The following is a 24,487-nucleotide window of genomic DNA, read 5'->3' as shown; positions in this document are numbered from 1 at the left end:
ACCTTGATCCCGCAGTCACTTTTCGAGACACCTAAACTGACCACCCAAAAACATTTGTGTTGGGGGGCAGAGGAGAGCTCGGGATTTAGTCCCACATCGGAAAAGTAGCGGAAAGGATAGTGCCTTATAAGGAGGGGCCACCCCTTCTGTCGCAAGGTGCCCCTGGTGGGACAAAGCCGTGAGGCATAAATTGCCGTGCACAAGCTGCGCACGATGTAAAGCACGTGCGTATTCTCCTAAAGCGGACAATACCTTACTCTGGCTGAGCTGCTCCAGCACTCTTCATCTATAAGGCGCCTTTTGGACAAAACCGTGAGGGTAGCGCACGACGCGCCCAAGCGGCTAGCACGTATGTGGACCCCCAAAGGGTAGCGCACGACGCGCCCAAAGCGGACAATACCTGCGCTGGGATGCAGTCACTTTTCCGCTCTAACAGATGGTGCTAGAGGAAGGGATCCTTCGAAACTTCCTCGCACAAATTCTTCCCGTTAGGGGAGCTAGTGTTGGGGGCCGGAGGAGAGCTCAGAACTTTAGTCCCACATTGGAAGAGTAGCGGAAATGATTGTGCCTTATAAGAAGGAGCCACCCCTTTTCTCGCAAGGCGCCTTTTGTGGGATAAAGTTGTGAAGGAAAAATTGTCGTGCACAAGCTGCGCACGATGTAAAGCATCTGCGTACTCTCCCAAAGTGGACAATACCTTGCTCTGGTTGAGCGCTCCAGCACTCTCCATCTGTAAGGTGCCTTTTAGACAAAACCGTGAGGGTAGCACACAACGAGTCCAAAGGGTTAGCACCTACGCGGACCCCCAAAGGGTAGCGCACGACACGTCCAAAACGGACAATACCTTGTGCTGGGACGCAGTTACTTTCCTGCTCTAACAATTTGCATCCATTTTTTCAGGACTAACTGGGCCATAGGGTTCAGTTTCTCATCTTGAACCAGCAAATCCTGATCCCTTAACGGGCTTCTAAATATCTGACTCCGTCATATATATAGGAGCAACTTGGAGAAGAGAAGAGAAAATTAAGTGGTTTTCTGCAGGATCTTTTGCAGAGGGAAAGAAGGGAAAAGGTCTGAACTGCCAAGTTGAGATTAGTAACCGAGGCTTTCGGCATGAAATTTCACTCATTGATGAACCCCTCCCGATGTCCCACCTCATAGGATAAGATATCTAGGTTTGTAAAAGATTTTTACCCTGGAATCCAGGTTTTTTACGCAAGAAATTCCCAGCAGGATTAAAATCTTAAGGGATAATACAATTCAAGATTCAAAACTCTGACCCCTTGCTTGAAGCGAGGAGGGGGTGGGCCACTAAATTAAAGCTCAAGTTAGGTCACGTTGAACTTGACACACCCTGAATGACCTTAGTGGGGGATCTGAATAAAGTTTACAAGCATGGCTAAATATGCTTAGCCAAGGGTTGGATCAAGTCTAAAATTGTCCCTTGAAAGGAAACTAGATTAGGTCTGTGTCATCCTTGTCACAATGTTGAACTGCCCTGACTTTAGGCGACTCTCTCAAAAATGTACATTGGTTCAAGTTTCTTTGAGCTCTAACGAAAGTACTGCGCTGAAACATCTAAAATTTCTAGCAAATCACCAATTTTTGTATAACTGATAATGATGCTTGGAAGTGATTGCCAAAACTGTCACTTGGGCTCATAAAGTACATTAATCAATATAAAAATAAATTGGAAGGCATGTTGCAAGAAATTTTTATTGTTTATAATGCAAACTCCTTGAGAGGATCATGACTTTATATCCTATTAGATGGTATGAAGACTTGATATGTATGTTGAGATCCAACTCAAACCTAAAAACTCAAACCATTAATTTTGAGCCCAATCATTTTACATCATTCATTTTCCCTCTCACCAATTATTCTACATGGGACTATGCCTTACACATGATTTTCAACATCTTATTAAACTCTTCGTCATCTTAAAATATAGAAAAATGTAAACCAGCCCAAAAAAACAGAATATATTTAACAAGAGAAAAACTATTTTCAATTGTTATACATGCTTCCTCTAAAATTGTAATAGCCCAGTTCTCTTGGATATTGGGCCGGCCTAAAGAGGCCAGGCCCATCCGCCCTTTGATCGCGGGCGACGTGGTCGACCGATCCTGGAGTGCTGGAGACGATGACTCCAACCTCCCCGATCGTGCCGGACCCCGAGAGAGTCCGAGGTAATCCAACCACCGGCCGGATAAGGCTGGGATCTCTCTAATTAAAGATCGCTTCCTCCTATGTTGAAACCATCGCAAAACCTCGAAGAGTGCCACCGGTTTCAATCGCTTCTTCCCGAGTTCCTCCCTCGATTCGTCGCCGGAAAGAGCTGCCAGAGCGCCTCGCCGGACTGAGGTAAGCATTGATCGCTTTCCTCTCTTTCTTTTCCTAGTTTCGTTTCCATCTTTGCTTGGGTTTGGGTTGGCAAATCGCCGCAATACTATCCGAAACAGGGGTGCCCTGTTTCGGCCCCATTTCTTCCGAATTGCATTGCCGCCTGTCGTCGTATTTGGTCGAGCTTCGCCGAGCGTTGTGGCTGAGGAACTGCCACCGAGGCTGCATGGGGCGCTGCCCCTCTTCCATTGCTCGGTTCTGTGCCCGATTGGGGAACAGCGGCATGGGAGGCCACGGCCGCCTCGCCGCAGGGTTCGCGCAGCACGGGCTGCGGCCACCTTGCCGGCAACCCACACCGCCCTTGGAATTCCTTTCCCTCGTCGCACCTCTTCATGGGGACTCGAACTCGGGCCATGCAACCCCCGAGTTTTCTCTCTTCGTTTGCTTTTATTTTACCTGTTCTCCGGTCACCGTCACAGTGGCCGCCGCCGTCGGCAATGACCGTGGCTGAGGCCGGTGGTGGCTACCGTCGGCGGTGTTGGCCACCATGGCTGCCCCTAAATCTGTCTGAAGAGGAAAGGGAGAGACGGGCTCTCCCCTGTTTTGGAAAGAGGAAGAGAGTCTCCTTCTTTCTCTCTCCTCTCTCTATTCTATCTCTAGTTTCTCTCTTCTAGTGTCTGCTCTATTTGACCTGGGTAATTGGTAGAAGAGGCCTAGTGATTGACCTTGATGGACGCCAATAGGCAATCTAGGTTACTAGTCAACTGTTTGATTTTCTTCTGATGATCGAGTTTGATTTTGTAGAAGCAGAGTTATCTATGCAAATAGGTTTTGATCGGGATACTCTACTCCCTAGTTCATAGATCATGAAGTGGGTGCTCTATTTAGTCAGTCTTCAGTTGAGGCAAGAATCTTTGTACGTAGTCACCAACATAAATATATATACATATTTATTGATTTGCACTGCTGGATTTGCATCACGAGTTTTATATTAACAAATTTGTTTTGACATGTAACTGTATGTTTTATATAATTTTCGGTATAAATATACTTGCATGATAGTATATATATATCAGATTTTGAAAACATGAATATATGAATAATATTATCTTGAATTTGAGAGAAATGTACTGCGTAAGTGGAAAATGATTTGGCAAGAGTAACATATAAATCAAACAGGTAAATATGGTTTGGACTAACCTTATCATGGAATAGCCTTCATAGGCTTATGTGTCGGATAGTGTCTATGGGCTTGCACATGGAATAGCCTCCACGAATTTATGCGTAGGATAGCCTCCACAGGCTTACCCGTGGGATTTTGTCCATGGGCTTATTCATGGAATAGCCTCTACGAGCTTATGCATGGGATAATGCTTATATGCTTACGCATGGGATAGCCTCTACGGGTTTATGCGTGGGATAGCCTCCACGAGCTTACGCATATAATAGCATCCATCGGCTTACACATGAGATAGCCTTCACGAGTTTATGCGTGGAATAACGTCTACAGGCTTACGCATAAGATTTTATTAGTCTTGGATGACTATTGGTTAGTCTAAAACCGAAAAAATATTGCTATAAAATCTGAAAATCAAGTTAATGAAAAATGAATGACATGACATAAGAAATTATTGTTGAATGATTGGTTAAATTTGATATACATACATACATACATACATATATATATATGTGTGTGTGTGTGTTTGTGTGTGTGTGTGTGTCTCTGTGTGTGTGTATCTATATATATTTGCTTCTTTGATAAGATGATAATGAGGGTTTATGTGCATGTAATTTGTATAAGCTTTCTGAGTATTGATATGGTATTCATTTTACATAGTATTGTTTATTTGATTATTTTTCTATAACAGCTAGAAATTTTTACTGGGTTAAAAAAAGCTCATATTTTTCTTTGCAATTTTTTTCAGAATTGCAAATTGCATAATACCTGGCTATGGTTGATATCACAGGTGGAAGGGATGAATAGATAGAGCATTTTCGGTTGGATGAATGAATATGGTAATTTTGTACAAATTTGTTATTTATTATGATTTTTTGTTCATAGATATTGAGATCGTAATAAGTTTTTCGGGCCTAGCATATTTTGTAAGGCTGCCTTAGGAAGTTAATATACTTATAAAAGAGTCATGCTGCATGCATGGTGAGCTATTTGATGCTATTATTAAGTCTAATTAATAGTTCAATTAATTTGTGGCCTCCGAGTGCAAAAGAAAATTATATAAAGTATTCTAAATTGAATCTTTTTTTGCCAAAAGAAGATGAGCCAGGAGCCTATTGAGATCATGGATTGCGGTGGAGGCGAGACGACCTTCTAGGTGACTAATACCCAACCCCAAGTGACTTTACCACCTAAACCAATTTTCTCAAACTGATCATTAAGAAGTACAAATAAAACATAACCTTCTTTTTTTTGGTGGATATAAGAAGTTATAGGGTCCGTAAAGATACATCCTTGGCGATCAGCTCTCACAAGATCCTTCACTTGAGTTGGAACACAGTAAATGTGCTTCCCTTTGTGTCTGCTGTCAAGGACTCTTCTTTACTTCTTCCCTCAGATTCTTCTTCTCATTGCATCGGCAGGACAAGGAATCATGGAAACATCAACTACCCAAATGACGAGAGCATAATTTTTTGCATTGATTTCCCATCTACGGACTCTGATTTGTATGTAATCTCTTGTACTTTGTGATGTCAAACAGTTCCTATCATCAGATCATCTATAAGAAAGGGCACGAGATTCTCGTAAAATGGGACCACTTGGCAAATATATATGCTCTTATCCTGTGATTTGGTCTTGCATTCTCCACCACCCCTCAAAAAGCATCAGCTAGGGTGGTAGCGTCTCTCTCAGCTCCCTATGTCCTCTGCATCCATTGGTTGTCTGAAATGCTGCATGGTTGTACTGTCCTTTTAGAACCGAGGAAGATGGTGGACAAAGCATTTGGAAAAAACCATTAGATGGAAAATGGATGGCAATCAGGTTTTGAGCCATGTGAATGCCAATCTAAATGAATGAAAAGAAGATGCCTCCAATTGTTCGACGAAGGAGGAGTTTTATGCACCAATATGCTCTTACGCACAACTTGGCCTATCATTGCTCATCTAAGCGCCAGAAGGATATGGACCTTGGCATCTTGTGGCAAATCAAAAAGAGCTTTATATACTTGGTTATGTGGAAAGGTCGCATTATGAAGTTTTATTTTTGTTCCCAAGTTAATTAATTTCTGGCTTACTGCCATTGAAACAAGACAGATCAAACATTGTTACAGGCTTGACAGCTTTTAGTTTTGCTGGCGAAGGCTGGAGTTGGTTTTTGTACTGCCAAAATATAGATGACAAAATTAACTCCATACTTTTCTGATCGACATAATTTCTGCAGTTTCTGATCTCATGAGTCATGTAGGTTACATTGAACATGAGAGAACCAAGAACAATTTTGTCATGGTTCCGACAGTCGATTCTACAATCCAGCCAATTTTTTTGCCCGTACTTGGTCTAAATTCTGGATCAGGTCAAGCCTACGTTAGACTCAGCTCAGTCAGAAGCATTTGCAGACGTAGCAATGGCATGGTTTATTTGCAGAAACAGGACTAGATCACCACCTCCTGAGCTTGTTCTGGAGTATTGGTTTACTTCTTCTTTCTAGTTAATTTCATGCAATAATACCAGTCCCCTGATCAGCTTAATAAGCTGAACTTCTGCCAAACTTACTTTAAGACCTCAAGGTTCAACAAGGATGATGGAGTTTTTCTTTAAAAAAGGGAATGTACCAGAGAGATGGCATTGCCCCCAAGAGAAACTATGGATATGGTCCCGTGCAGATGAAGGATGGTAATCCTATGGAAAACAAAAACTGTTATGATGTTTTATTCCACCTGTGATTTGGGGGCTTGTGAGTATTTTTCGCATCGAGTGCTAGTATTAATTTTGTTTTTGGGAAAAGGAAGAGGGAAAACTCTTTGCCTGGAGTCATCCGAGTCCAGTTGCTCAAGAAAGAACTTTTCCAAGTTCTGAACCGAGAACCTTGGGTAGCTCGGGGAGCAAATATTGGGTTACTGTCAATTCACTTTTAGCAGTCAAGTATCATTGTAACATTTGTTTTGGCCTTTTTGAGACCTTTCTGTCTGTACTATTCTTGTAATGAACTGGTGTACATTAATTATTTTCTTTCTTTGCAAAAGGAACTTATGATGAAATATTGTGCAAAGAAGTCATCTATTGTTGTTTTCTCAGAAAATATGTATAGTTTTTTGTTATTATCATTGCTATAGCAATATGAAAGCTACCTACGAGTTTCTCAGATATATAAGCCTGATTTCTTTACCATGTTTCCAAGGTAGCCTGCAGCACAAAATTGCACATAATTTGCCAGATAGTGGGTCCATAAAGAACCCTACATATTCTATTCCATCTATTAGTTACCCTTTATTTTTATTTTCTTTTGTCTTTTTTTTTGTTGCCTCGCTGTAGCGCAAGAATATATTCTGTGAGAGAAACATACATGAATCTTTTTCATAGGTAGAACCACTAGAGAAATCCACTTGTCTTTCTTTGTATTATCATACTAACTAAACATTAGAAAAACACAAGCGCCATCTTCACATGATCACGCATGCATGAACATTGTCGTCATTAAAGACTGCAGCCATCTGATCATCAACTATCACAGAGTAAGCTGGGTCAGGAAAATATCCAAGCACACTTGAGTTATATCCATGCCGGTAGTAATTATAAGTTGACGTGTACGTCGAGTCCTCGAGATATTGAATGGCAAATGGGTAGTACTGAGAGTCATAAGGGTACGGCCAGAATTCGGCCTTCCTTCCCGTCCGCCTCACCGCCTTGAGGACCTTCCTCTGATCCACATATCCAGTGACAGTCACCTTCTGTTTATCCATGTCTATGTCCACAGTATCAACCCCTGTAAGAAAATTTTCATCTAGTCACCTGGACTAGAACCTAATGATAACTTTTAGTTGATGGAGTTTGGCTAATCTTACCATCCAACTTGGAGATTGCTTTCCGTATTCTCTTCTCGCATCCTTCACAGTCCATGTGGACATTAAGCTCCACAATCTCAAGCGTGCACCGGAGGAGAAGATAAAGAGTACATTAATTAGAACAAACAATGAAAAAGAAATTCAAGGAAATTAAATGGGCTTTCGCGAGTGTTTAGAATGAGAAGAGTGTTAACTATGAGCTTAGATATGTGTTGCTGAGATACTTACGGTCAAGGCATTGGACGATGAGGTCCGCTGCCGTTGGAAACGGAACATGGTGTCCTAGGAGTTATGAGAGCTAGAGCGCTTTATATAGATGAGGAAAGGGGAGAGGGATCAATGTGTGTGATGCAATGGGGGGATTACCTTTTCCCAAAAGGAACATTGCTTTTCTGGCTGCATGCAAAGGGTGGCTTACTTTACCTTCGGGGAACTTTTTACGTGAGAGCATGGAGGTAGAAGATCATACATATAACTTGATGCATTCTTGAAGCATTCAAACACGAGTGATTGATTGTGGTATGTTGTTACTCCACATCATCATGCTTTAAGCGAAAGAATTTTTTTTTAGGAAATTAAAGAACCCATTTTATTTTTTGCATGTTGAAATTTACATTGATAGAAGGCATCGTATAGGGCTTGGAAGGGAATATTTGTGCCTGCAACTGAAAGAAAACGAGGAATTGTGGCGTTAGTTTTACGCCAGGATGTCATATAAGGCTTCCTTTCTTTTGTTACTGTGTTCTTCCTTACGTTTCTAGTTTGCCGATCCCTAATTAATTATACCAATATTAGAATGAAAACGACATTGTCAATTAGACAACAAAGATTTGGAAATAATGCACTGCAAATGGGTGTGCAAATAGAAGTTTTGATTGCGATATCAGCTTGTAGTTGCAAAATCGATAACTGAGTGGTGGCATAAGAGAGAGAGAGAGAGAGAGAGAGAGAGAGAGAGAGAGAGAGAGAGAGAGAGCCAGTTTTGGTTTCAAAAGATGGGAATATCTTTCGTGACAGCTTTTGGGGAGAATTTAGAGCAAAATCAATGATATTTCTGATTCTCTTCCAATTGTTTGATTTTTCATTTGAGTTCCAATATTTTTTCCTTTTTTTTTCTAGTTGATCTTTTTCTCTCTTTCAAGTTGTCATTTAGTTTATCTATTTTAATAAAAGTCAGGTGGCTCCTTTTAGCCTCCCTTTATCATCAAAAAGAAAAAGGAAAATAAGAATGAATGGAGTACTCTAAGAAGCAAAGAAATATAACTAGAAGACCAATATTGAGGCATGAAAGACATACTCCTTGGAATAGCTTATATTTCCTTAAAGATCAATGTAGAGAGCTAAGACTCAGTAGGCTATAATGAAATCCTATGAGATTAGAATTTCCAAGTCAAAGCACTATATTTTTGTGTTCAATGATATACCATGAATATATGTGCACACAAGCACATGGTTTGAAGCATATTATAGATATATCCACCCACCCTTTAATTACCAAGGCTGAAATACTTAGGTATGTCCCATTGATCCTGAAACATTTGATTGTTAAGTAGAGAGGTGCGATCATTAGAACAAGCCCCAGTTCATCATATAATTAACGTTGGTGTTGACTTTCTTTATCTATAGACCAAGGAGTTATATATGGCTCCCTTTCATTTGTTTCTTGCTTCTTCCTCTTGTTTCTAACCTGTTACTCCCTAATTTGGATGTTGGAATTCATTGTGACACTGTCAGTTAGCAAAAGATGTTGAAAATACGACAAAGTGGCATAGAATATTGATGCGGAGGAGCAAAAGTGATAATTAACAAAGGCTTTGCAAATTTTATCAGTGTATTGTATATAGATTTTGTATCATAGAGAAAATTGATAACCATGAGTTAGCCTTTAGGCTGAAAAAAAAAGTAAAAATAAAAAATAAAAAAAAGCATTGTGATAGGAGCACTGAGGCCGGATATGCCTTTTTTTTCCTATTTTCTTTTTATTCTTGGGTAAACATCTTCTATTTTCTTTACAAATGTTGATAATATTTCCTTATATGCATTTGAAATATTTGCTCATGTCTTGATTGCTCATTGCGAGCCTAAACTTTAGTTGTATACATGAAAAAACTAATTAACAAGGGGAGTCGATCAATTTTTCCTTTGAACATCATACTTCTCGATATTTGTATTACTTGGTTCAAGTCATACACTCATACTATGGATGGTTTTTCTCTCAAAACAAACTTCATTCTACCCTTTTTGGTTGTTCAGTACCAAGATGCAACTATACTACAAGAAACCCGGAAGTGGTTGTCCTAGAAGCCTGAAGTGCACTACAATCAGAACAGGGTGTAACTTGCGAATCGAGCAAGGGTCAAAGCTTCAGTAAAAGAAAATGATGTAACTTGGAAGCTCATTTCCCTTGAAAGCCCTGGCAGGAGACCCATAGATAACTAAACAACCAAAAATATAACTATAAGGAAGAATTTTTTTATAAACCTAACAAATGAAAAATTATTGTTAGCACAATTGCACCAAGTCCCATCAGAACTCCTCTGGCCTTCATCAGTACGTACGTAGGACGACGTGTACAACAGCAGTCGTGGAGGAAACGGCTCGATGACGTGGCAACAACCCAGAACGCACACGGTGGAAGGTGGCCCCACTCTCGGGCCTCACTGGATGGTAACTCTCAACATGTAGAAGAGCGTTTGGGCCCTTCGCTGGAAACCCGAAGCCCTAAAAGATTCCTTTGGAACCAGAGCAATCCCTTTTTCCCCTTTATTCCTCAGTTGAGACAGAGGCTGGACGGCGGTGATTTTCCGCCAATCCACCCTTTGTTTTTTGGTGCACCGGTGCCACACTCCACACAGTTGTGAGTACGCCACAAGCAATCAGAAGACAAAACATGAGCTAGGCCCTGCGGAATAAAGCCAGTGTCATCTAATAAAAAAAGCCTCGGAGTGATGAGCTGTGAAGGAAGCGACCAAGTCAACTGCACTATTCGTCTTCCGAAATATATGAGCAACCCAGAATGAGTCGAAACTATCCAGCAGGTGGCATACATTTATGACCAGTGAGTGTAGATCTGGCCTTGTACGCCCACACATGATCTACTTAATTAGAGTGGCAGAAACATCCTCCAAGAATATCCACCCTTTCAAAGCTACATTCGGATGCCACCACATGCTTCGAAATATTTGAGTTATGGACTGAGTGGCCCATCTAGTTACTCTGGAAGTGTCCTGTGAGTTAAGGAAAAAAAAAAAATTGTCTAGAGCCTCAGTTATTTGTTGTTTTCTAATCCTTTTGATGTATTCAATCATCTGTTTAGCTTAAAAAAAAAGAAAAGAAAGGAAAAAAAAAAAAAAAAAAACCTGAGCCGCTTCATTGCTGACCATATCGGCTGCGACCAGCAGCATCTCGGAGCCGGCATCGCTGGATTTTGGCGAGCTAGTTGCCCGAATCTTCTTCCTTCTCTTTTTCCTTCTCTACGCCGCCTCTCCTCTTCGATAAGCACGATAAAAAGTCGATGTTCTTCACCTCTCCTTTATTCTCCTTCTTAGATCTACTCAAAAATAGCCATGTCTCCCGCTGGATCCATTGTTTTTCATGTCTCTCTCTCGTTTTTCCTCTCAGTTCACTGCCACAACCATAGATTTTTTCCCCTTTTTTTTCCTCTTCAATCTGCTCGGAAACATCGAAAACCCTCACTAGTTCCATTGTTTTTCATCTCTCTCTTCCATTTTCTCTCGGATCATAGTTGGGACCGTAGTTTTTTTTTTGTTTAATCGCTTACCCTCTGAATTTTATTTCCCATTGACCTTCGCTTTCTGATCCATGATAAGATGGCGAATTTCTTCGCCGTATTGGCGAGATCCTCTGCCAGGCTGTCCTACATCTCCCCGCTTCACATTTTCTCCTTGGAGATAACCGCTACCTCAGATTTATTTTTTTTTTTCTGTTTTTTGCTGCTTCGACTTGCACTGAATCACACAAAAAAAAATGCTGGAATTAAAGAGCTTCATTTTTTTGCTCGGGAAAACTTCCGTTTTTGATCCAACTTTACAAACAGAATTTTGCAGGATTTTTTGTTTTTGTTTTTTTTTTTTACACGTTTAAACGGAATTAAAGAACATGGGAAGAGGAAGGCGGCCGCCCCCTACGTGAACGTCACATTAGAAAAAAGACCTATGGACAGGGAGAAGGGAGTTCTTATATTATTTTTTTTTGGGGAACTTGCTCAGCGGCCCATTTATTGGCCGAACTTTAACATTAAATCCCTGTTGACCGGTTGTTTAACAACCGGTCCATATATATTTTAACATTGCTTTATGGGACAAAAATGCCCCCGCCTCTCCTATTCCCACCGAAGAAGGAGAAGAAAAAGGCAGCCGCCGGCCACGGCCCACCCCCTCCTGCGCCTGCCGCCGGCCACGGCCCACCCCCTCCCGCGCCCGCCGCCGCGCCCGCCGCCCGCCCCCTCCCGCACCCGCTGCCCCCTTCCGCGCCGCCGGAAATACCTCCGCCCCCACGGTGGGGAGGTGCCAAAGAAGAGGAGCCGCTGCCCCCCCCCCCTGGTGGCATCCTGCGGCCGCCACCGTCCGACCCCCTTCCGTAGCTGCCGGCCTCGCGAGAGGAGAAGGAAGAAGAAAGAAGGAGAAGGGAAGAAGAGAAGGAAAAAAAAAAAGAAAAAGAAAAGAAAAAAAAGAAAATGAAAGAAAAAGAAGAAAAGAAAATAAAATAAAAATAAAAATAAAGTTAACTGTGTTCCTAGACAAGTTAACTGTGTTCACAGACAACTTAACTGTGTTCACAGACCTGGAGTCGACCCCTTAACAGCACGAGTCGACCCCTGCTCACCTGGAGTCGACTCTCAGGCTTTCCTAGACAAGTTAACTGTGTTCACAAACAAGTTAATTGTGTTCCTAAATAACTTAACTATGTACCTAGACAACTGTGTTCCTAGACAAGTTAACTGTGTTTCCAAACAACTGAACTGTTTTCCTAGACAACTGTGTTCCTAGACAAGTTAACTGTGTTCCGAGACAAGTTAACTTTGTTCCCAAACAACTTAACTGTGTTCCTAGACAAGTTAACTGTGTTCAAAGAAAACTTAATTGTGTTCCTAGACAACTGTGTTCCTAGACAAGTTAACTGTGTTCCTAGACAAGTTAACTGTGTTCCCAAACAACTTAACTGTGTTCCAAGACAACTGTGTTCCTAAACAAGTTAACTGTGTTCCTAGACAAGTTAACTGTGTTTCCAAACAATTTAACTGTGTTCCTAAACAACTGTGTTCCTAAACAAGTTAACTGTGTTCCTAGACAACTTAACTGTGTTCCCAGACAAGTTAATTGTGTTCCCAAACAACTTAACTGTGTTCCTAGACAACTGTGTTCCTAGACAAGTTAACTGTGTTCCTAGACAAGTTAACTGTGTTCTCAAACAACTTAACTGTATTCTTAGATACCTGTGTTCCTAAATAACTTAACTGTGTTCACAGACAACTTAACTGTGTTCCTAGACAACTGTGTTCCTAGACAAGTTAACTGTGTTCTCAGACAAGTTAACTGTGTTCTCAAACAATTTAACTGTGTTCCTAAACAACTGTGTTTCTAGACAAGTTAACTGTGTTCCTAGACAAATTAACTGTGTTCCTAGACAACTTAACTGTGTTCCCAGACAAGTTAACTGTGTTCCCAAACAACTTAACTGTGTTCCTAAACAACTGTGTTCCTAGACAACTTAACTGTGTTTACAGACAACTTAACTGTGTTCCTAGACAAGTTAACTGTGTTCCTAGATAAATTAATTGTGTTCCTAGACAACTTAACTGTGTTCACAGACCTGGGGTCGACCCCTGCTCACCTGGAGTCGACTCTCTCAGGCTTTCCAGAGAGCTGTTTTTCTGCCTGATTTCAGGGGTCGACTCCAGCTCTTTAGGGGTCGACCCCAGCTCTTCAGGGGTCGACCTCAGCATAAGTCTACAATAATTTTCTAATAACAGTTAACTGTGTGCACAGTCGAAATAACTGTGTTCTGGGGTAGAATAAGTATGTTCCGGGGTACACAACTTAACTGTGTTCCCAGACAAGTTAACTGTGTTCCCAAACAACTTAACTGTGTTCCTAGACAAATTAACTGTGTTCCTAGACAAGTTAACTGTGTTCCCAAACAACTTAACTGTATTCTTAGATAACTGTGTTCCTAAACAACTTAACTGTGTTCACAGACAACTTAACTGTGTTCCTAGACAACTGTGTTCATAGACAAGTTAACTGTGTTCCCAAACAATTTAACTGTGTTCCCAAACAATTTAACTGTGTTCCTAAACAACTGTGTTCCTAGACAAGTTAACTGTGTTCCTAGACAACTTAACTGTGTTCCCAGACAAGTTAACTGTGTTCCTAGACAACTTAACTGTGTTCCCAGACAAGTTAACTGTGTTCCCAAACAACTTAACTGTGTTCCTAGACAACTGTGTTCCTAAACAAATTAACTGTGTTCCCAAACAACTTAACTGTATTCTTAGATAACTGTGTTCCTAAACAACTTAACTGTGTTCACAGACAACTTAACTGTGTTCCTAGATAAGTTAACTGTGTTCCTAGACAAGTTAACTGTGTTCCCAAACAATTTAACTGTGTTCCTAAACAACTGTGTTCCTAGACAAGTTAACTGTGTTCCTAGACAACTTAACTGTGTTCCCAGACAAGTTAACTGTGTTCCTAAACAACTTAAATGTGTTCCCAGACAAGTTAACTATGTTCCCAAACAACTTAACTGTGTTCCTAGACAAATTAACTGTGTTCCTAGACAAGTTAACTGTGTTCCCAAACAACTTAAATGTATTCTTAGATAACTGTGTTCCTAAACAACTTAACTGTGTTCACAGACAACTTAACTGTGTTCCTAGACAACTGTGTTCCTAGACAAGTTAACTGTGTTCCTAGACAAGTTAACTGTGTTCCTAAACAACTGTGTTTCTAGACAAGTTAACTATGTTCCTAGACAAATTAACTGTGTTCCTAGACAACTTAACTGTGTTCCCAGACAAGTTAACTGTGTTCCCAAACAACTTAACTGTGTTCCTAAACAACTATGTTCCTAGACAACTTAACTGTGTTCACAGACAACTTAACTGTGTTCCTAGACAAGTTAACTGTGTTCCTAGACAAGTTAACTGTGTTCACAGACAACTTAACTGTGTTCACAAACCTGGAGTCGACTCTCTCAGGCTTTCCAGAGAGCTGTTTTTCTGCCTGATTTCAGGGGTCGACTCCAGCTCTTTAGGGGTCGACCCCAGCTCTTTAGGGGTCGACCTCAGCATTAGTCTACAATAATTTTCTAATAACACTTAACTGTGTGCAGAGTCGAAATAACTGTGTTCTGGGTAGAATAAGTGTGTTCCGGGATGATTTAAATATGTTCCAAGCTTATTTAACCGTGTGTCATGTTAGATTAAGTGTGTTCCAAACTTATTTAATTGTTTCAAGCTTATTTAACTTTATTTTTATTTTTTCTTTTTTTTCTTCTTTTTTTTCTTCTCTTCTTCCCTTCTTCTTCTTTCTTCTTTTTTCTCCTTCCGCGAGCTGGCGGCACACAGTTAAGTTATCTGCGAATACAGTTAACAAGACTGTGCACACAGTTAAGTGTTCTTAGAAAATTGTTGTAGAAGTGAGCGAGTCGACCCAAGATTCTTACGAGTCGACCCCAGCAGCGCAGGAGTCGACCCCAGTTCAAACTTTTTTCTTTTCTTTTTCTTTTTTTTTTCTCTTCTTCCCTTCTTCTTCTTTCTTCTCTTCCCGCAAGGCCGGCGGCGCCGGAAAGGGGTTGGGCCACGGCGGACGCTGGAGGAGGGCGGGCCGTGGCCGGCGACAGCCGCAGGACGCGGGACGACGCCCTTCTTCCTCTTCTTCGGCACCTTCCCACCATGGGGGCAGGGGCGGAGGCATTCCCGGCGGCGTGGCCGCGGGAGGGGGCTCGGGAGGAGGCGAGTCGGGCCGCCGGCGGCCGCGGGAGGGGGCAGGCCGCGGTCGGCAGCAGCCGCGGCTGGGAGATTACAGTTTGGAAAGTCTCTGAAATTCTTCTTCTTCGGAAGGATGGGAGATCATGAGGGAAGGGGCATTTTCGGTATCTTATTTTAAAATAAAAGGGGCTCAGGGACCGGGAATTACAGTTTGGAAAGTTTCTGGACCGGTTGTTTTAGATTTAATTAACAAGGACTTTTTGTTACAGTGGAGTCTTTAGAGGGATGGAAAAGTCAATTACCCTTTTTTTCTGCAATGGATAATTAATATATTTTTAGTATGAATATATTAAAAAAATTAAAAAATAATAAATTTTGAAATGCTCTGGGCAACTTTTTTTTCCAACCCAAAGAATGATTGACCACATACAAGATCATTCAGTAGTTCGAATATTTCGTTGAATCCAGCCGATCATTGTAACCAAGTCCTGCTCTCCTTCTCACTCATAAGTAACCGAGTCATCTTTGCTCTCCTTTCCGCAATTATAGTAGCCGAGATCCACCCCAGCCTAATCATAATATGGTAATTTAAAGCTAAATAGTTTTTCTTACTCTTAGGCCTTGTACCCCTTATCTGGATTTTTTTTCTTGTTACCCTCTATAGATACACCGCATGAGTTCATACAATGCATAAAAAGTAAACGAGCTATCAGTCATTATATCCACTACTAGCCCCTGCCAACCATGTTATGCAGCCAACGATCATCACAAAAAAAAAAAAGTTTTACCACTTCGACAACCAAATATTTTTTTTCTTTCCATTTGCAACTTAATGGTAGAAAACCTAATCAAAGAACGGTATGGTTATTAGTGGCTGAGCAGTTTTCCTCCATCTCAATCCATGTGCCTCCATCTCAAACTAACCGCAGTGCTCTGTTACATGTGAGGCACCATTGGATCGTAAATAAGAGGTGTGGTGTACTCCACCCACCTCTGTGCTTCCCTTCAAGGCATAGCATGAAGATTCATATGGCATATAGAGCCAACCCAATCCTTAGGCGACTGAGGCGGTCGTTTAAAGCCCCGACCTAAAGAAGGCCAACTGCAGGTAAGGCCTCAAAAATAAAACAAAAAGAAAAAAACCCTCCTTAGTAAGTTCAACTTAGGTCGGCTCACTTGAGAAAATGTCTCAAAGATAAAACGGAAAGAAAAAATGTCCATCTTAGTGAGTTCGCCTTAAAGCATCCAAATGCATTGAGCTGCTCCTAATGGCATAACTATAGAAAACCACACATGACTGTATCAGGCTCTCCCTTAATGTAGTAGTTTAGATAAGACCGAATCCTAGTCTATCCAAATCCAAGGTCACCCACTTTCACCCTCACCTTTCTTTGGCGGATTTAATTATCTAAAATATTAGAAAGACAGAAAGAAAAAGGAGAAGGGAATACTAATAGATCTCCTAAAGGCTTTCATCCTCAACCTACCCGACCGCCACCACATGCTTCCCAACTTTCCGAGCTAAGATCCCCTTTACACGACCGCACACATGGGAGCCAAACCCCTCATCGTGTCAGCAGAGCAACGAAAACCTTAAACCACTGAAGTGTATCATGACACGTCTCATCACTCTTTTCCACTAATAAAACCTTTCCTGCCTACAGAATTGGACTCTCACCAGCCATCACATTGAAACTACCATAACCACGTCTCCATCAACAGCAGTGAAACAAAAAAGAAGAGCAAGGAGATCAAAGTAAAGAGAGACAAAGGAGAATGGAACCGCAACCAAGCCACGCAAGCCTATGCCTATCCTTGTCTTGTTATTGGTATGGTAGGGACTCCATTTGTTCTTGCTTTAGGGCTTCTCAGAGGTTATATATATATATATATATATAGCATAGATAGCCCCATGAAGAGATGGTCATCACTTGAATACTTGGGACAGGCGCATGCAGGCTAGTTAAATGGCAGACTTGCAGATTGTTCCGGCAGGCAAGCATGTAGAGGCCCAGCATGTGGAGATGAAGGTGCCACTCTATTCCTATGGCTGCGAGAAGAAGATTAAGAAGGCATTGTCACATTTGCGAGGTAGATATCCAACCCATGCTTCACAATATCAAAGAATATCTCCTCCTCATTGGGAGTGTTTTGGAAATTCTAACTCTAGATAGCTCAGTCCATTTGGATATGAAATATGGATCTATATAATCTTCTTCCATTGGAGTAGCCATTGGCAAGAATGCCCTTTCTTGTGGGTCTTTTTAACATATGGCATTTTTACATTTTTAACAGGTATTTTGGGGGTTTGTTTATGAATTTATGCTTTCTTTTGATATCATTACCACAATAAACAACTTGGCAGGAGACTGGAGACAAATTTCAAACAACAACAACATGATTTCTTGTCCTCCCCTTTCTGATAAAAAATTAACTATAAGTTTTTTTTTCCAGTTCACTGACCATATTCATTTCCAAAACATTCATATTTGCCAAACTTAATGACATTAGCTCATATTCTTGGTTTTTAATTTAATGATCTAATTGAAACATTTATAAGTATTCCAGCTAATAGGCTAACGAATTGTTCTATTGCGTTAATAATTGTTCCATTATGCAGGGATACACTCAGTGCATGTTGATTACCACCTTCAAAAGGTGACAGTATGGGGGATATGCAATAAATACGATGTGCTTGCCACCATTAGGAAGAAGAGAAGGGAAGCTTGCTTCTGGGACCAGATGGAGACAGAGTTTAAGAGCAAGGTTGCTGAGGAAGAGGCTGATGCTGAAAAAGCTCCCCACCGTGCAACTATAAACATGCACAAGCTTAGGAAGTTGAGGAAGAGGCTGATGCTGCGGCTTGTTTCTTCTTCATTTCCATGACGAAGTAACTCAAGTTCTCTCCTTCCTTTTCACGCGCGCGTGTGCGCGCGGAGAGAGAGAGACTAATTAAATATATATCATAAGAGATTGGGCTATTCGAAATTTAGCCAACCCAATGATAACTAGAATGAACCCAATGGGAGACCTTGACTGATGGATTCTCTCTCTCTCTCTCTCTCTCTCTCTCTCTCTCTCTCTCTCTCTCTCTCTCTCTCTCTCTCTCTTATGTTGTTCATTTAAGAATATGAATGCTTCAAAATGCAGGTTTTTAATTTTTGTATCTGCTTGATTTTAAATATCATATACAAGGACAGATCGTCAATACCAAGCAGTGTTGGCCACGCAATTTGTCGTTCATGTTCCACAATGCGTATTCAAGATCTTCAATTCGTTCTTGTAGCAGTTGAGCTTCCCAGAGATGGGTAGAGCAATAAGGAGGCAGCCAAAATGTTGGATCATGAAATGGTAGGGGCTAACTTGGAGTGTCTGATCATGCAAGGAGGCAATGCATGCCAAAAAAATGCCAAGATGTTGGTGAGGCTGAGTCGGGCCATGCCTCTGCCCGAATGCGGCCTAATTTTTTTTCGGGCTTAGGCTTAAAATTTTCTTGATAATCCAGGTCTGAGACTGACCCAAACCCAATTGAACCGGTTCAAATTATCCATTTTGACCAAAAATAGATCTGACTCGAATCTGATAATATTTCATAATATTACTTCACAGGTAAATGAGCTAGTTAAAAATTGAGCTCTTTCTTATGATACAACTAAATAACACATAATGTATGATTTTCAGGTAAACTTATTTTAATTTATCTTTTACTTTTTTATTATTCTCTCTACATGACAACATACAAAATAAAATTGACTCGGACTTGAATTCATATTTGAATTTGAGTTTGGGTTCGGATTCAGGCCGGACCAATGATATATTTAAACCCAATTTAAAAAATAAATGAGTTCTATATTTAATCTCAAATTCGGTTTGAATTTTTTTTGGGCCTAGCCAAGTCCAGCCTAAAGTCCTAAAATCGATCCGATGGCCCTCAGGCAGCCAGCCCATTTCCAGTGCAAGCACTAGTGGGGCTGGACTGAGTTGACGCGGTACTCCACTAAAGCAGTAGTGGCATGAGTATTTAGGTGATTCCCGAGCCTAGCCTCAGTATTTTCGTGACTCCCGAGGCTAGTCTCTCAATTTCTTCCCCATGTTACCGAGAACCAAGAGAGCCTCATATAATTCTATAAAAGCATATGCGCCGGAAGTCTTGCTACCAAAGAATTCAGAAACCTTAGATATCATGTATAAGAGGGCCTAATCTTCAATTCTAAACTATATACCTATGATATACTTCGAGTAGACTCTCTTTTCTTTTTTCCAAGCACTGATGAAAAAGATTACTTTTTTAGAAAGAGTATAGGCAAATCCATCAATCTTATAGAGGGTATGAAATAAACAAAAAAATTGAATGTTGAAAAGCATGTTCAATACGGTCAAAACCAAGATTCGCTGTCTCGATATCAGACTCTATACCAGTATCATGCATACTAGTACAATATAAATACAATATAATATATATTTTTTTTTTACATGCCGATACGCCATCCATAGCGAATAGTGGTATCTAAACAGTATGGTGTACCACGGTCAAAGCTGATATGAACCAAACTCCAATGTTGATTGTAGTTACAGATGTTGATCCTACTTTGTAACATACTATCTTCTTCTTCTTCTTCTTCTAACAAGGTTGTCCAGCCAATATACTAGTAATGGTAAATAGTGGAAGAGGTTATTGTTGCTGGAAATTGGACCCGGGGGCGGCCGTCGGCTGAGGAGGAGGAGCTCTGGCGAACACTAGCGGGCGGCGATCCGTCGGCGAGCGGCGTCCTCCGTGGGGAGCCTGCAAAAAGCCGGTGGCCGGGGTTTCCGGCGCCGGCCCTCCGATGCTTAAGTCAGAGGGGGGGCTTAATTTAAGAAGAAGAGCGGAGGAAGATATATTCTTGCTGAGTTTTTTCTGAGTCCAACCCCCTCTGGGATAGAAGGGTCCCATTTTTATAGGGGGGTCGGATTACCTATGATGTGATAAGGCGAGGTCGCCGTACGACTTAGCACGTTGCTTGAGTTGGTACGCGATCAGGTGAATTAATGCCTTGATGTCGGAGGTGAGGCCGGGATCAGAGAGTTGTCACGGCCGACCGGACGTTGCCGAGCCGATTTGCCGTAGAAGGCTGAAGATCCGTAGGTAATAGGAGCCACGCGCATTAATTGTTGAGTGAACCGGAGATATGCATTAATTGTTGAGTAAGTCAGAGATATGTATTAATTGTTGAGTAAGCCGGAGATATGCATTAATTGTTGAGTAAGCCGTGGGTTGGCAGAGATCGTGCGTATTAAATGCTGGAGGCGGTGGCAGGGTATGGCCCCTGGCCGGACTTCGGAAAGGCGCAACCGCGGAAGGTGGGCGACGAGGGCGGACCTCCGAGGTCGGGAGCTCTTCGGGTCGGATGTTCCGGGGTCGGACGCCGAGCTCGGCCGCCCAAGGTCGGCCGTCATGCGGTCCTCTGACGACGAGGTTCTCATGTACTAGGGGGAAAGCTGCACTCCCCCAACAGTTATCATGCTCCTAATGAAGGAAATTTTCGCTTGTGCGATCCCCAAATAAGGAGATACTAGAAATCATCTCTAAAAAGCAACCGGGTATGTTAATTTCATTCCAGCTAATAAGCGATCCATATCCTAATTTCAAGGTTTCTAAAAGTTCTTATCATTGCAGCCTAACTTCTCCATGGATTTTGCAACAATGCTTTTTAAATTTTTTAAATATTATTATAGCTTGCAAACAATTAGTTGGCTAAATAATATCATGTTTATATTTCTTTCTTTTTTTTTTCATGTGACCATAACAGATGGAAATGCAGCTCAAATATATAGAATTCCTGCGCATCCGGCAAGGCCAGAAAACAGTTTTTAAGTTCTAGACAGTGGACATTACAAGTCCATAGCAAGCCAATGGTGTGATGAGCCACATGAAACGCTACCCTGTCACTTGACTGCTTACCCACTACGAACCTACCTAATAAGGTCTGTGTCTAAATAGTAGCTAAATCTGAGAACCTACTTGTACTTTCGTCCATAGAAACACTAGAATCTCATCATTTCATTTGCTTGGAAAAGCAGCTTAGCAAACCATAATTAAACTGATGATCATGAACCTTAATTACAACCAAACGCGGATCACAGGTGATACATATATACGTACATTTTATGCCTATATTTCACATGCACAGCTACTATTATTACCTGGTAAACATGCACGTACACTCTCCACAGAGCCACAGATCACCCCATGCACCCATGAAAATAATTAATAACCTCATGCATGCAATGCACCAACATCATCACACCAAGTAGTCTATCAATGGAGGTTACATGACATGGCATGCATTGACGTCGTCGTCATTAAACATGTTGCTGACACGGTCATCGCCTCGACGGGGCACCGGGACATGGCCGTGCTTGTCCCCGTTGTAGCCATGCCGCCGGTAGTTGTAGGTGTCACGGAACGACTCCTCGTCCCGGAAATAGTTGGCAGCCGACGTGAAGTAGAGCGGGAGGTCCGGGTTAGGCCAGAACTCTGCCTTCTTGCCGCTCCGCCGCACCTCCTTGAGCACCTTGTTCCGGTCGACGTACCCTGTAACGGTTACCTTCTCCAACTCCAACTCCACCTCCACTGAATCAACCCCTGTGATGTAGAATTTTTCCGTTATACTTGGCTATTCTTTTTGCTCTGATTACATGACGTGTTCAAAGAATGATATAAATTTCATAATTTTAGATACAGGGGTAGTAGTAATTGGTACCGTGTTAAAACTTTGTTAATTAATTAGGATACTTGTTACCTCTAAGCTTTAAGAGAGCATTTTTGACAACTCTCTCGCAGCCTGTGCAGCACATCCTCACTTTAAGCTCCACTGTCTGCAAAAGAACAATTAATGGGAAAATGAAAATTTTTGACTAACATGAAGTTTGTGAAATGATACCTCGTATCATTGTGTTGGATTACATAATAGAACTTAAGGTTCTGAAAAAGAAAGAAATATACTTCTTTTCATATCCAAGTTAAAGCAATAATTTATTGATCTTTTTATTTATTTATTCATTTATTTATAATAGTCAAGCAGCAGCATCTCTCTCAAATGTGGGACATGTCCTACGAGAAGGGGAGCGTGCCAACTCAAGTACGCATATGCTTATTCAAAATTAACGAAAGGTTGGCAATCTTTGTGACAAACCCGAACCATGATTTTCTTCATTTGTTACCACATGTAGCTATTGATACAGTAAAAGAATTATTCCGATTCAACAACAAAACTATTCTGGCCATGCCTTCCTTCTGTTTATTGTTCTATCTAACAAGTGTAATACTTCTGTTTGGAGCAACCGTGCATATGTGATCAGATAAGAGAGAAGACTCTTCTGTTTTCTTTTATTCTCTAGATCGCAAGAACAAAATTGTGTAATGGTAGCAGTAAATAAAACATGAGACGAAGGAGAACCTGCAGCGAGAGGGGTCGTCCCTTGGCCATGTTCGTCTTGCTGATGTAGCTCTCCTGCTGTAGTAGTTGGTGTTGCCAGACCACTCCTGCAGTCGTTGCCCTGATAGCCAAAAGGTACGTAACAGATGGTGGAGAGAAAGAAGATGATGGCTCTTCCTAGAGCCGTTGCCATGGCTCACAGGATGCATGATATAATAAGGAGGTTTGGATGGGATAAGAGATTTAGAAGGCTGGCAGCACTAGATATTCCCACCAAGGCATCGCTTCCTGTCATAGCATTATTAAATCTCTTACCTAATATTCCATTGGTTCCCCTCCGCACCTTCTTTCTTCTCGGCCTCGTGCTCAGGTTCTTTTGAGCCTGGGGAATGGCTCTCCTCACCCTTCGAAATAATTTAACCTTTGGGGAAGGGAATGCTAGCTCAGACCCTTGCCTCTATTTAATGCTTGAATTGTGGGTCAAGACCCGACCAGAAGGACATGGATATATAGCACCAAGAGAGATACATGCAAACATACATACGTACATACATACATATAGTTTTAATTAAAGGGAAACAGTAATGTGCGTGGATTGGGAGAAATTATATAGATTAGATGCGAAGGAAAAGTATTGTAATGTGTTCTTTATATATGCCTTCTCCCGGTCTCAGGCTACATGGCTGCGGACTTCGCTTCTCTGTTCTCGTCTCAGTTTGTAGCTGGCCGCGATAATTATGAGGCAGCGTGGTGGCCCGACCACTTGCTGCACTTCTTTATTTGTTACTTTGATCAAAGGCTGTGCCTAGCAAATATTGACAGGGAAATCAGTACATAGCCATTAGCGGGTTCGGTTTGGATCTGCATGGTGGATCCGATTTATTAATAAGTTGCATTTGCTTGAGTCTAATCCTCACTTAATTATGCACTTCTGCATTTCTGATTCTATGGATTGCCCATTCATTTGTAGCATAAAAGAAACCTAGCATTTTTAGCTAAATAACCCAGCTGAGTTTTATTTTTCTTATTTTATAAAATTTTAATTTATTCTATTTATTCGAGAACTATCATTGCCAAAACCAGGATGAGGACATGACCGAACCTAGGTCAACCATATCCAATTCTCAGTGGGTCTACCAGATTAAAGTCTCATCCTCAAAGCCTAAATTAGAATCAAGATTCAAGAGTGCATTGGCGCAACTAAATTCTTATTTCGGGTTTTGCTCATTGTTTTTTATTTAAAAACGGAAGTCATCAAGTTCATTGTAAAAACAAATAAATAATCATGCCCATTGTTTCCACCAGCTATGTATTCATCAAAACTGTATTCTATCTTAAATGAATTAATCATACTGTATGCTTCTGGACTGTATCCCCTGCAGTAGTAAATAGACTGAAAGGAAAGCTAAGACCAAGAGGATTACAAGTTGATTCAAAGATATAGAGCACATAGAAAGACAAAAGCAGTGCTCGATATGCCAGAGCCAACTTCATCAAAAGAGTTGAAGTCATATTTTAGAAAAAGCAAAAAATTTTTTTGAGGTTTTAAAGTACTCTTTTAAGTACCATCTATATACTTTTTTTTTTTTTTTTTTTGGTACAATGGCTGCTCACTCTACTCTAATATAGGTGCAATACGTTAGCTTCCACCATGAACCTTTTGAAACCTATGTGGCTCATTTAATGGAATAGGCAAACACTGCATTTTTAAACAGCAAATTGGGAGCAAGTTAATTGTTGATGGCAGTGGAGGA

At 41.2% G+C, this 24,487-nt stretch overlaps 3 protein-coding genes and 1 long non-coding RNA gene across 4 annotated transcripts; 2 read left to right on the top strand and 2 right to left on the bottom strand.

The window, feature by feature from the left end:
• The first annotated feature begins 4,272 nt into the window (after positions 1-4,272).
• On the top strand, positions 4,273-6,568 carry LOC120110741. The gene is made up of 2 exons (XR_005511872.1): positions 4,273-4,359; positions 5,061-6,568. It is a non-coding gene; the product is annotated as an uncharacterized LOC120110741 (long non-coding RNA).
• Positions 6,569-6,691: 123 nt separating this feature from the next.
• Positions 6,692-7,757, bottom strand: LOC103702768 (heavy metal-associated isoprenylated plant protein 45). Its single transcript, XM_008785327.3, has 3 exons — positions 7,590-7,757; positions 7,362-7,437; positions 6,692-7,282 (listed from the first exon to the last, which is right to left on the bottom strand). Exons 1-3 carry the CDS (start codon positions 7,635-7,637, stop codon positions 6,960-6,962), a joined length of 447 nt encoding a protein of 148 aa, XP_008783549.1. The 5' UTR covers positions 7,638-7,757; the 3' UTR covers positions 6,692-6,959.
• Positions 7,758-17,213: 9,456 nt separating this feature from the next.
• LOC120110844 (heavy metal-associated isoprenylated plant protein 30-like) lies at positions 17,214-18,368 on the top strand. The gene is made up of 2 exons (XM_039126695.1): positions 17,214-17,406; positions 17,936-18,368. Exons 1-2 carry the CDS (start codon positions 17,283-17,285, stop codon positions 18,199-18,201), a joined length of 390 nt encoding a protein of 129 aa, XP_038982623.1. The 5' UTR covers positions 17,214-17,282; the 3' UTR covers positions 18,202-18,368.
• A 3,064-nt stretch (positions 18,369-21,432) lies between these two features.
• Positions 21,433-24,230, bottom strand: LOC103702895 (heavy metal-associated isoprenylated plant protein 44-like). The gene is made up of 3 exons (XM_008785534.3): positions 22,755-24,230; positions 22,098-22,173; positions 21,433-21,940 (listed from the first exon to the last, which is right to left on the bottom strand). Exons 1-3 carry the CDS (start codon positions 22,782-22,784, stop codon positions 21,624-21,626), a joined length of 423 nt encoding a protein of 140 aa, XP_008783756.2. The 5' UTR covers positions 22,785-24,230; the 3' UTR covers positions 21,433-21,623.
• Between the last annotated feature and the right edge of the window lie 257 nt (positions 24,231-24,487).

This window comes from Phoenix dactylifera, chromosome 5 (assembly GCF_009389715.1).
Source record: "Phoenix dactylifera cultivar Barhee BC4 chromosome 5, palm_55x_up_171113_PBpolish2nd_filt_p, whole genome shotgun sequence".
NCBI lineage: Eukaryota > Viridiplantae > Streptophyta > Magnoliopsida > Arecales > Arecaceae > Phoenix > Phoenix dactylifera.
This window is presented reverse-complemented; position numbering and strand designations above follow the sequence as displayed.